Source organism: Chroicocephalus ridibundus, chromosome 4, assembly GCF_963924245.1.
Source record: "Chroicocephalus ridibundus chromosome 4, bChrRid1.1, whole genome shotgun sequence".
In the NCBI taxonomy this organism is placed as follows: domain Eukaryota; kingdom Metazoa; phylum Chordata; class Aves; order Charadriiformes; family Laridae; genus Chroicocephalus; species Chroicocephalus ridibundus.
In genome coordinates, this window is record NC_086287.1 from 41,108,877 (window position 1) to 41,121,150 (window position 12,274).

Sequence of the window (12,274 nt, forward strand, 5' to 3'; positions counted from 1 at the left end):
TCCTAAGCTTTGTCATGTCTTTTTTCCTAAGGGTTGTTATAGTTTTAACACAACATTGAAGGCTGAAAAGCTTCCACTGTTCACATGGGCTTAGAATCAATTTATAGCATTGATTTGCAGTTCACAAATCTTGGTTCAAAAAGATAACGAAAGGCTCAAACCAAGTAGTTTCTAAGCCTAGCTGTATGTTAATGGATGTACTGATGAAAGATATAAATTCCTGTCCATTCTATTATCATGTCAGATAGAGGAAATGAAATACAACAAAAAATGACACTGACTGCATTTTGACAGTCCTGTGCCTTTTTATTCTCACTTCAGTTTTCCTCCTGACCTCAACACTTCAAAAAATCAAGTGGTGAAATGAACCTGAATTCTAGGAATTATTACCCCAGAACAAGTACATGTCCACTATCCTTACACTAGTTTTAAGACTGAGACTGAATTAAACTTTCTGTTAAAAAGTGTATTTATATTAAAAAAAGATGAAAAGCATCAAGGCCAATTAGAGCCAACAGCGTGCCAACAGTTCTAAAAGGCAGACACTTACCTAGCGAGGACTGAAATGAGGTCTGAGAAAAAGTGATCCACCAATAGATGGCAATAGCCCTTCATTAGCCAGCTAAGGGTGCATTAAAATCAGCTAGTAGCAGTAGAGGTTTTTCAAGCATCAGGCTTAAGTGCCAGAGAGGATGCAGGGTCTGCCCTCAGCTAAGAGGGAATAACAAAGACCATGTTCCACAGTCTGCAGCACAAGTAGGGGCAAACTGGACCCAGGATTCTCATGATGGCTCAAGACACGATGCGCTTACACCAGGGTTTGGGAAAAGGAGAAGCATAACAAAATTGAAAATGTTGTGCTAGCCAAAGAATTCCCTGTTCCCAAAGAACCTTCAGCTGCTGATTAAGGACACCTTCCAGATCCTTAAGGGACTATGGAAAAGACTTTTCGTGTGGGGCAGGATCTCGCTTATGGCTTCTATTCTAAGGCATTCACAATGCAAACTCTCATGAAATCAGGGTGCTCTTCCTTACTTACCTCCAGAGAACACTTTTGTATTGCCACTGTTGAAAGCTAGGCAGAAGATATTAGAGTGATGCTCCCCTTTCAGCTGAACTGGTTTAACTCTTGAATGGATGGCTTCTTCCATATGCCAAAGTAAGACCCGACGGTCATCCCCTCCTGGAAGAAAGAAAGAAAATGTGCATTACTGCCCGAGCCATGTGTAAACTGATGACAGACAAGTTATTTAACTCTGCAGTTATTCATAAAAGGCTTTGATTAAACCCTAATTAGCATAAAAGAATTTATACCTTGCAAGAGTTTGGATATATAGACACACATTTACATTAAGATGCCATGCAGTCAGCTATTCAATTAATATTAATGAAAACAGAGGAATCAGCAGGAAGAGTTTGGATTAAATAGCTGCCATTCTGCCAACACATAGTGACAACCTATAGCAACATGGAGACTCAGAATTTTACTGCTATGTAAAATTCTGTGGCAAGTTGTAGATGAACTACATGCCAAATTAACATATTCAAGTTGGCAAAATGCTTCTACATCAACTCCTGGTTGCCAGCATCGCTTATGTTATTCTGAAAACAGGAACTTTTTTTTTTTTCCTCTTTCACCAACAACTGTATCTCCTCTAGTAGTCTTCACAAAGCCTTCACAGCATAGGTTGGCTACAGAACTGACCTGTGGCCATAAAAAAATTTTACTGAAGCACTTGGAAGTCTTCAGCATGCACAGTTATGTTGTGCTTCTAGATCTGTAAAGGTTAAGATAGACGCTTCCAAGAAACTTCTGACAAAGAGAATAAATGGGGAAAAGAAGTTCAACTCCCTCTTGCTTTACAGCTTGCTGTACTTCTAATTGCTTGCCTAGGTGCAGTCCTCAGTTCAGAGCTTTATGCACAAATATATTTAAGTGACTCCTTCTCTGTCTGGTAAACAGTCAGATATAAAATTAATATTAGACTCTGATCGTGCTTCAGTTGCATCAAACTATTGTTTATTAGGAAGAGAAAAAAATTCACGATGCTATTTTATTGGACAGCACTCTCAACATCAATTTTGGATGCCTGTAAAAATCTGAATAAAGCTTCTTCAAGTCAGACTCAAAATATTTTTGGTATCTGTCTTTAATAAAAAACGAAAGAGAATGGCATCACAAGTCAAAAGCGCCACATGCTGATTTTACTGCTTCTTTGCACGATCAAAAGCATAAACTCGGCACCTTCTGAGCTGCTATCCAGAAGGAAAAAGGCATGAAACAGAGACAAAAGGAAACTGAAATTAATTGGTCTGCGGTTTACTTCAAGAAGAGGTAAATGCATAAATAGAATTAATGACTACTGTTAATCAGATTTCTTAAAACTTTTCACATCATATGATGTTATTAAGAAGTTTTCCCATGGAACTGAGTTATGTCAAACATGCTTTAAGTTAACAGTCTCTCAGCCTTTAAGTCTCCTAATAGATTTTATGACAATCACTTTGATAGACAGTACAGCTGCACGTTACGCTTACCCATGCTCCATGAAATTAATTGTGTATTCCTCCTCCTGATTTTTTACTTTACAGAGCAAACAGGAATAACGATAAAAAGATTTGTGATGCATTTGATAACTACCGGGAATAAGAGCCAGATATGATGGGTCCAGAAAAACTCACAGTAATTTATGGTCAACTAAACTGACAGGACCTTAGATTCCTTTCTGTCTAGAAATAGGAAAGTTGTATTTGCACCCTAGTGATTGCAGATGAGCTACTAATAAAGAGACACAAAAATACATGACTGCTGAAACATATGACCGTGTTAGTCACACTAAAATCAAAAAGTGATTGTCACACTTAAAGTGGTTAGTTTCCAAAGCTGCCAACAGACAGGTCTCAATGTTATCACTACCTGGCAAACGGTTTAAGCAACATTTAAGTTTGGTGAACACCAACATTGCTTCTATCAGACTGTATTTGTTGCCTTTCAAGACTTCTGGAAAAGACATTTCAGGGCAAAACATAGTAACATGCTGCTGTTAATTGTTACCATAGCAAACCAATTTGCAAAACCACTGCAGTAAGTCTACACATCCTCCTACTTTATAGCACAGCCATCTAGGTGTCTCACTTTAACAGCAAACTATATTCATTTCCACTACACACCTAGTCCAGATACGAACAAAAATAATGAAGATATCCAAAGACAACAAACATGACTGGTTTCTAGCATACATATAGTATGGTAGGAGTGGAATAAATTGCAACCTGTGCAGAAAAGTCTTTGACAGTGTTACAAGTTGCCATTAGCTTCTTTTTTTATAAGTTCCTATACCTTACTGCCTGTTTCCTCTGCCTCCAGCTTAGAAACAACTCTTCCTACTGAATCCAGTTGTCTCTCTCTTCCCAGACACCTAGATCTCCATGAAATTTTGGTACAAAGGGCCCCACTATTGAGTATGCACTACAGCAGTTTGAGAATTATGTTTGCCTTCATGGCAACTCCAATTCAGCTATTCCAGAAATACTTCTGCCTTAAGGCCAGTTCCACCAGAAAGAAAAAGCCTTAACAACGTGTCCAATCACAGAGGAGGATTTGTGGCAGAACGACATTTTACCAGTCTCTACATCCTCATATAAGAGAGCAAGAAGCATTAAGTCACAGACAAACGCACCCAAGAAAAGACAAGTCTTACGTGACTGAAACCGGCAGAGGTGCCAACCAGCAAATGCAATCTGCACTACCACAATCAGACTCTTAAAAGTTAGAATAAGAGGGAAGAAAGGAGGGAGGTACACACGTATGGACAGGTATACAGTGAGACAGCAAAGAAAGTGTGAATATATAGACCTTTTACACTGTAGAGAGGAACCAGGATTCATCAGACACAAAGTGCATTCACATTATGCAACATAAGTTACAAGTCTGAGAATTATAGGAAACTCCAGGCCTACAGCATACGTTCTGTACAGTTGATTACTGAATGCAGATTAATTAAGATGCTTTCAATTTGCAGTGGATTTATTGTGCACATACACCAGTTCTACCACATGTGAAGCAGAAGCCACTCAACACTTTTCAAAAAGCAGTGGACCCACTGCACAAACTCATGATAACTCCCAATGCTCCCCGAAAGAGAGTAACTGTGTACGGCAAGGGTATGATCTTGACACGATACAGAGCGTATATCAACAGCAACAGGTTTACTACACATCTGGGAAACCTGGATATATGGCCTCATATGAAAATACCTTAGCCACCAAGGCTCCACATGTGAATTTTCTAGAAAATGAAGCCCCACATACAGTCTTGAATTTGCAATTTTTCAGTTCGTGGTGTCAAAAGTAATAAGTTTGACATCTATGCAGTGGAAATAGCCTCCCTTCTATCTTATTGTGCTGATTCTGTTTAGGACTACATGGCTGACAATTTGAAAAGTAAAAGTTGGTGTGACCCAGCTAAGAATCATACAATGCCATTCTACAGTTACTTTTCAGAAGGGAACCACATTTCAAAAGATTTAATTAGTCAAGTACTTCAGTGTTCATTATGGGTCAAACCTGCTTTTACACTCAAAATCAAAATGAGACAGGAAGAGAAGTCAGACCAAAGAAGTATTTGCAGTCAGAGAAGCTGGAAATTTTATCACTTTCCCATATTACTTTTGATGTAGAGAAGAGCAGCATTCCGACTTTTTTTTCCCCACAAGCACACATGGATGAAAAATACATGAACACGCGTTTCCTCCCTGCCCCAAGTTACTGGAATACTTTGTTAATGCTTTGGGCCCTCTGACTAATGTTGGAGAGAGACACAGACAGGATTAAGGAATTCTACACTGAAGATATGTAACACAACATATCTAAAAAGACAGCTTGCATTTAAAATCTTGGGATAGTTATCCTGAAATAAGATTCTTAAGTAGACAAACACTTTGTGTTCACCCTTGACAATCTTCCAGCTCCCGTGGATCCAAAATGGACCTCCCAGAAGAATTAAAAGTGCCTTGTCTTCTTCACAGTTTGCCTGCTTCAGAATGGTTTCTGCATGCTGCCTACCACAAGACTGTTGGGGGTAGGGGGAGGGAAGAAGGGCTTCTCCCAAAAAAGTTCTTTCTTTTGTTTTGTTTTGACTTGGTGGGGGTTTTTTGGTGGTGGTTGTTTCTTTTTTTTTAAAAAAAAAAAAAAAAAAACCCAAACAAAACCTGACAAACAGTATAGATAGAATATGCCTATTCTAGATAACTGAACAGGTCCCAAATGACTCAGCATGGCATACATTTCAGCACAAACAGTTCACTGCCTCCACAGTTCCGAAACCAAAGCATTCTAGTTTTGCCCTGCTTTTGGACTAGTTCTTCCACAAAAAGGTTTCCTGATCTGGTTAGCTTTTAAATAGGTAATCACTAAATTTATACGCAATTAAATTTGGAAGAACAGTCTACCTCATAGTAACAGTGGTCTACCTGCAGTCCAGGACTGTTCTTGTTAGTCCTAAAATGATTTGAAGGGGGCCAGAACATACCCTTGCCAAAAGCAAATCTAGCCTAAACAGTATCTGCATAGCTCATGAAACACACCTGAGCTCTTGTGTGCTAACAGAAGTACTTCAAAATCATAGCAGTCAGGACTTGAAAACTGCAGTTTTAAAATGCGTTAACCTCGCTGATTGTACACAAAGCTCAAGACAGCTACTCTTTGTCTGCCATATACCAGGTCCAGTCACTAAAGAACCTACATGGCAAGTGGACAACACTTCTAAATCATAACATAAAAGATTAATCCTATTGCTTGTATCTACTCGAGAAGTTGCACGAATCACAGAAAGTGGGATCAGACTGTATTTCAAGAAGTTGATCACTTAGTTGACCCCGGCCACAGGCAAAAGGCCAGACTGCATCAGAGTTATTTCTAGCAGATGTGTGTCTAGTTTGTTCTTAAAAAACCACCACTGAGGTAGATTTCACACCCTCCTTAGGCAGCCTATTTCAGTGCTTCATTATCCTTGCCATTAGGCAGATTATCCTAATATCTAGCCCAAGGGTGCAGTTTGACGTTACATATAATCCCACTCCCCCATGCCATGTGGTCCTGCTATTTTCCCTGCCATTGAATTCAGTGGTGATGCAGCCAGAGGGGGAGTAAGTTAAAGAAGTTGACCTGACAGAAAATCAACTGTCAGACAAACCACCTCTCCCTCCTTATTCCTTCCCCATGTTCAGATGCTTCCATCATACCACCTATAAAAGTGCCACATTACAAACAAGGGAGAACGGAAATAAGCATAAGATCAAAGAGCATCCTAAAAATCTTTCTTTCTGTAATTTAAGGACATTTCTTTGTCTTATTCCCTGTGGACAAAGAAGAGTTTACAACTTTATGTAATAGTAAGTAAAAACACTTTCATGCAGCTTAAGACTTGCATCTCAGCTTTTCTTTCTGTAGACTAAATGGACCTCTTTCTTTCAGTCTTTCATTTTCCTAGACCTCTGATCATTCTTCATACCCTCTTCTGAACTTCCTCTAGTTTGGCCACATCTTTCTCAAAGTACAGTGCCCAAAATTGAGCACAGTTCCACAGCTCCATCTGAGGCCCCAACAGCACCAAATAAAGCAGGATTACTCCACATGCTTTACCATGTCTGATGATATTTATTTTGTGATCTACTATTACATTTGGATCCTCTTCTATACGACTATGGTCTAGTCTCCATAGTGCATTTGTAGAGTTGACCATTTTTATTCAAATGCTGTAGTTTGCACTTGTCCCTATCAAAACACAGGACATTTTTTTCCAGGAAATGTCTCTTAATTAACCTTAAATTCAACTCCTATCCTCTGAAATTATTGCTGTCTTTCCTGGTATCATCCTTAAATTTTATAATTTCTTAGACACTAATGAAAGCATTGTATAGTAACTGGACCTAAGACTCCTCCTCACACAGAATTCTGCTTGATACAAAGAGACCAAGATAAAGACTGCCCTTCTTTAAAACACACTTGATACACAATCCCCTTACTTCAGAAGGAATATTCCACTACCTTTGCTAAAGTCACCTCATTCCCCTGTTTTAGGCTCGTGCTCCTTCAGATTTACATGGCAACCAAATGACAGATTGATTTCCAGTACTTTCTTGCATCCCTACAAATTTACGATTATAGAAGAGCTATTAATTTTTGCATTATCTGGTGAGGGAAAAAGAAGCCAAGGAAAAGAACATATGCATGGATTAAGTAAGTCTCAGATTACAGTACTCCTCAGAAGTTATCTTGCAAGTGCAGTTTAAAGTAGGGAAAAAAAAAGTGGGAGGTTCTGATAAAGATACTCATGTTTGTAAGAGATAGCAGCCATGAAAAATGACAGTCAGATAAACAAACAGGAAAACACTTCCACCAAACTTGAGAATGGGAGAAAGAAAGTCTACAACACAGACTAAGTAAAAATGATTGTTAAGAAGTTAAACTGCAGAAGGAGATGCTTGGCATATCTGAGGGAAAAAGTCAGTTGCATATCATTGCATGGTGAATTTAGTTTCCATGTACGGATAGCCTTGTGTTTCTCAAACTGTTAACAGAAAAATACCACCACCTAGTATATAACGTGTTACAAAAACACATTTTGTCCAATGAAATCTTTCAACTCCATCCAGCAGCTAGTTTTAAGTAATTTCAGCCCACTTACACATTTCTTACACGTTAAGCTTTCCTCTTCTCTTGTGTGATTCTACAGATAGGTCTTTTCTACTTCTCACAGTGCATCTTCTCCCAAGTATCCACCTCCTCCTTCCATTTCTCTCAGTTTTCTTTAATTCTTGTTCTTATGCCTGTCCCTTCTTCTAGCAGTCCTGTCCCAAAAACATTAGCGTCTCTCTCTTTCTCCCTGTCTCTAAAGTGACACTGTGGAGTTCCACATAGGTACAGCAAAAGCCTACAAACTGGCCCCCAACCCAGCTTGACCTCAACTTTTTTACTTGAAAAAGTGGTTAGGAACAAAATTAATTACCATTAAATGTGTAACCTCCACCACAAGATTTAAAGAAGTTAAAATACCAAAAAGTTTCAAACATGCTTTCAAAAGGCCTGCTGAGGCTTGTCTACACTGAAATTCTCTCCAAAATCCTAACAGGAAAACTATCTGGAACTGTAATATAAACCCTGTTTAAGCAGTTTGAAATGTTTACTGAAACAGTAATTGTTAGTCTTACAGACTTGCTTCTGGGAGATACATCCAAAACAAAACAAACAAACAAAAAAGTGGGACACATACCCAAAAAAACCATTCCAGCCAGGGCTGATGAGAACAGCACTAATTTGGATGCAGGCTAGCATTTAAATAGCATCAGTATAGCCACTATGAATGCACTGTATCAGCTGTACATAAAACAGCTCTAATAAGGTCTAAGTTGGTAACAAGTCAATTAGTTAAAGCAGACTCCTCTAGGTGAAGAATATACATATTACTTAAGACTGAAAAGACTGCTTTCACTCTCCCTTTTCACAGACTCCAATATCCCTGTTAACTCTCTCAGCTGCTATAAGCACAGATGGAAGCATCTAACATCTCATCCTTACCTCAGCACACTGACTATTTTGAGGGAGGAGAGACCCACATGCCATCTATTCTAAGGCTTTATCTGCATTTGGAAGTCTTCTGAAGCAACTCTTCTAGAAAACTTCAGACTACAGTCAGCTTATACCCTTCCTGTATCCTTCATCTGAGCACTCCTTCTCACTGTTTTTTCCTGCTTTTGCTATTTCTCAGTTTCAAGATTAAGCATGACCTTAAAAAAAGAAGTGTTTTGAGCCTAATTTTAATGAGGCCTGGACTTATAATGGCACGAAATTTAACAAAGTATCCATAGATCTTTTGCCTTTTAATTTCTTATTCTTGATTGAAGAACAAGGCACCTGCCTGGTGTTGCTACGTCACGTAAAGCATTCTAGATATGGCCACAGCATGGCCACAGATAACATAAAACTTTGTTAAAAACAGTTACCATAATTAGAGCTTTTCATTTTCTCAGGGCATCAATACAAGGTCGGACTTAAGGTAGTCTGTTATTAATTATCCCAAAGTTGTGCACTGCTAAGACATGTAACTTAAACATCCTCTTCCCACCCCTGCCTTTTGTTTTTCACTTGCTTCCTAGTCATTTCATTAAATTTAGGAGAGTAGGACTCTATCACCATTTATTTCCTATATACAGAGGAAAAGCTTACCCCCTTTAAACATTCTGCAGCTTTATGAGGAGTTAGGAAATTGACATAGAACTAGGAATTGACATTAGGAACCAGACATAGTTTGAAAGCCTTCCTTTTACCTAGGCTTCTTTAGATGTTCACTTTATAGGAAATCTGCCTCTGTTCTCTCACTGCACCTACCTTGACTCAGGCAGTTTGGACAAAATTAATTCTTACAAGTCCCTTACAGCCCTCAGCTTTTTATGCTTCTACCTAAAGAATGGATGTCAACACAGGCAGGTTCACTGATGGTATGACAAGACCTGAAGTGTCTCCTGAGGCTTTCTTGAGCAAGAAGAACAGAAAATACTGATGGTGTTTCCATCACTTACTATAGAAAATAAAAAAGCAACAACAGACGCACTTGAGCTCTCCGTAGCACTTTTAAGTAGAAATACCTAGCACTACTTAATACTGGAGAAGGACCAGTACCAACCAGTATGCCAAGTTTAGCACATCTGGGAACTTTAGAATAGATGAATCAGCATTCCCTTCCAAAATACACATGTGAATATACATATATACGTGTACATAAATATATGTATATTCACAAGATAAATGGATGTGTATCTCCAAAGCTGCATGTGTATGTAGATAAAAGAATCCCTGTTAGTAACACTAGAATCCTTCATGTAACACTTATTCCAGAATCACCGGACTTACGCTTTTAAGTTTCCTGAGGTAAGAAAGTTAAATTTAAGAAGGTCTCAGTGTACCAGTTTCCACTGCATAAGGTGGTTTTAGTCTGCCCTTGCTTAAAGGTAACCAAGCAGCCATAATAACTTTTTATTGAATCCCCGTGTTATCTCTGGAGTTATTACCAATACCTTTGTGCGACAGAGGCGGACTCTGCCCAGACACCACAGCAAGGCACTGAGCAGCCCGCTCAGCCATGCCCCCATCACCTTCCTCAGTAGCCCCTGTAGCTATTTACAGCCCACCAGAGGGTGGCCAGGCAAACCCAAGACCCCCTCTCCCTTCCTGCAGCCCCTCTGGCTGGTAACCAGGCCGTTACCCCCCGGCAAGAGAGGAGACCACTCCACACAAAGCTGCTACGGCCCCGTGCCAAGCAGCTCTGCGATACCCCCGAGGGCCGTTGCCCCACAGGACAGGGTAGGGGCCCTCCCCGCTGCAGCCCGGTCCCGGGGGAAGGCAGGGCAGGGGAAGGGAGTGAGGGCCTTTCCCTCCAGCCCGCTTCCCCGGCGGGCGGGACGCGACGCCCCCCGCCCGCGGCCTGCAATGGACACCGCGCTCAGCGGCCAGGCCGCCCGCGGGGCGGCCCCTCCGGGACTGGCAGTCCCCCTCCCCGCCGCCCCGAAGGGCTCAGCCCCCTCGCAGGGGGGCGCGGGGTTCCTCGGCTCGGCGGGAGAGGAGCGCGGCTGTCCCTCCAGGCCCGAGCCCTCAGGGCGCTGCGCCGTGCCCCGCCGCGGGCGGGATAGGCCCTCGATTCCCCGGCCTGTCGCTGAGAGCCGCCCGAGGAGAGCGCGGCCTGCAGCGCCCGGCCAGGCCCCGGCCTGAAGTTGCCTCCTTCCCCCGCCGCCCCTCCGAGCCCGGAGGCGGGGAAGGAGGAAGAGGCACCTGCGCCAAGCGCTGCCGAGGTGGGGGCGGGCGAGCAGCCGGCCGCCGAGCCCCGCAGCCCCTCCCCGGCGGCGAGGGAAGGGGGGTGCAGAGCCGTCCCGCGTCCCCGGTGTCGCAGCTGATGTCAAGCCCTCGCCTCCCTCCTACCTGACAGCATCCCCCCACCCCCATGGCTCCCTCAGCCCCGGGCAGGCAACGTGGGGAGGAAGGGGGGCTTGAACCTAAAAAACATCACCACGGAAATAATCCCCCCCCCTCCCCAAACGCGCCCTGCAAGGGGAGGAAGGAGGAGGAACAAAACAAAACCCTGCTCCCCTCCCCCAAAAGAAGATGGGGGGGAGGGAGGGTCCCAAAGCGACCAGTCCTTAAATTAAACCGATCCGGTTCCCCGCCCGACACCGAGGGGGGCTGCAACCTCCCCCCGCAGCCAAACTCCCGCCCGCCCCCCCGGCTGAGCCCCGCCGTCCCCCGGGGAGCCGGCCCAGGGCAGGGCGCTGACAAATGTCACCCGGCGCCCACAATGCACGCCGCGGGGTTGTGTCCCCTCCCTCGTCGTCCTGTCGTCCCCCCCAAAAAATAATAAAATCCCCTTTTAAGAAGAAAAACCCGCGAGCCAGCAAATAAAGGGGCACCCCCGGCTTCCACCCCCCGCGCCCTGGAAACACTCTCGTAAAAACTTTGTCCGGGGCTCCCCCCCAATAACAGTAAAATTTAAAACCTGTCAACCATTTTAGATCTCTACTTGGGAAACATTATTCCCGGGCACCGGTGGGTTTGAGGAATGACTCCGAGCGCCGCCGCGGCTCCCCTTCCCCCGGGCCGCGGGGGAGGCGGCCGAGGAGGAGGAGGAGGAAGATGCTTTCTGGGGAGGGGGCGAGGGACGGGGAGCGCCGGCTTTACCTGAGACCAGCCACTGGCCTCCATTGTTGGAGAATTCAATGGCATTGACACAGCCGAAGTGGCCCAGGAGGTCCTTCTTGTAGAGGTTCCTGCAGCCCCGCAGGCGTCTCCGCTGGAAGTCCTGGGTGAGCAGGGGGTCCCCCTCCAAGCCCCGCTGGGACAGGAACCCCACCACCGACCGCATGCTGCCCCCCCGGCCGCCTCTCCTCTTCATCCTGCCGCCTGCGCCGCTCCCCGCCGCTCCTTCCCCCGCCGCCCCTTCCCCCGCCGCCGCCTCCCCTCCCCCGCTTCCCCCCTTGTTATGGTTATGATGATTTTTCTTTAGCCAGCCATGGCAGAGAGGTGTTAGACACTCCGCCGCTTCCTGATCCCGCTGGCTCCTCCCCGCTCCCCTCAGCAGCTGATCCTCAGCTGCAGCCCGCGCCTCCCGGCCCGGCTCTAACGTCGCGCCGCCGCTTTTTAACTCCCTCCTGTAACGGCGCGGGGAGGGAGAGGGGGACACAGGCACACACGGGTGAAGTCGCCGCTCCGAGGACCTGCGGCAGTTTCC

General features: G+C 44.0%; 1 protein-coding gene across 3 annotated transcripts in view; it reads right to left on the minus strand.

Annotated features, from left to right (window-relative positions):
• The window catches only part of DCAF5 (DDB1 and CUL4 associated factor 5), a 74,976-nt gene extending 62,984 nt beyond the window's left edge, over positions 1–11,992 (minus strand). Inside the window, exons 1-2 of one of the 3 annotated variants that reach the window (XM_063331321.1) lie at positions 11,725–11,992; positions 1,040–1,183 (exon numbers count right to left, since the gene is read on the minus strand). In XM_063331321.1, coding sequence (XP_063187391.1) covers positions 1,040–1,183; positions 11,725–11,938 — 358 coding nt within the window. In that variant the 5' untranslated portion in view covers positions 11,939–11,992. Of the gene's footprint in view, positions 1–1,039; positions 1,184–7,687; positions 7,950–10,073; positions 10,094–11,724 lie in introns of those variants that run through there. The other 2 variants (XM_063331322.1, XM_063331323.1) reach the window with 2 other exon arrangements.
• Positions 11,993–12,274: the final 282 nt, after the last annotated feature.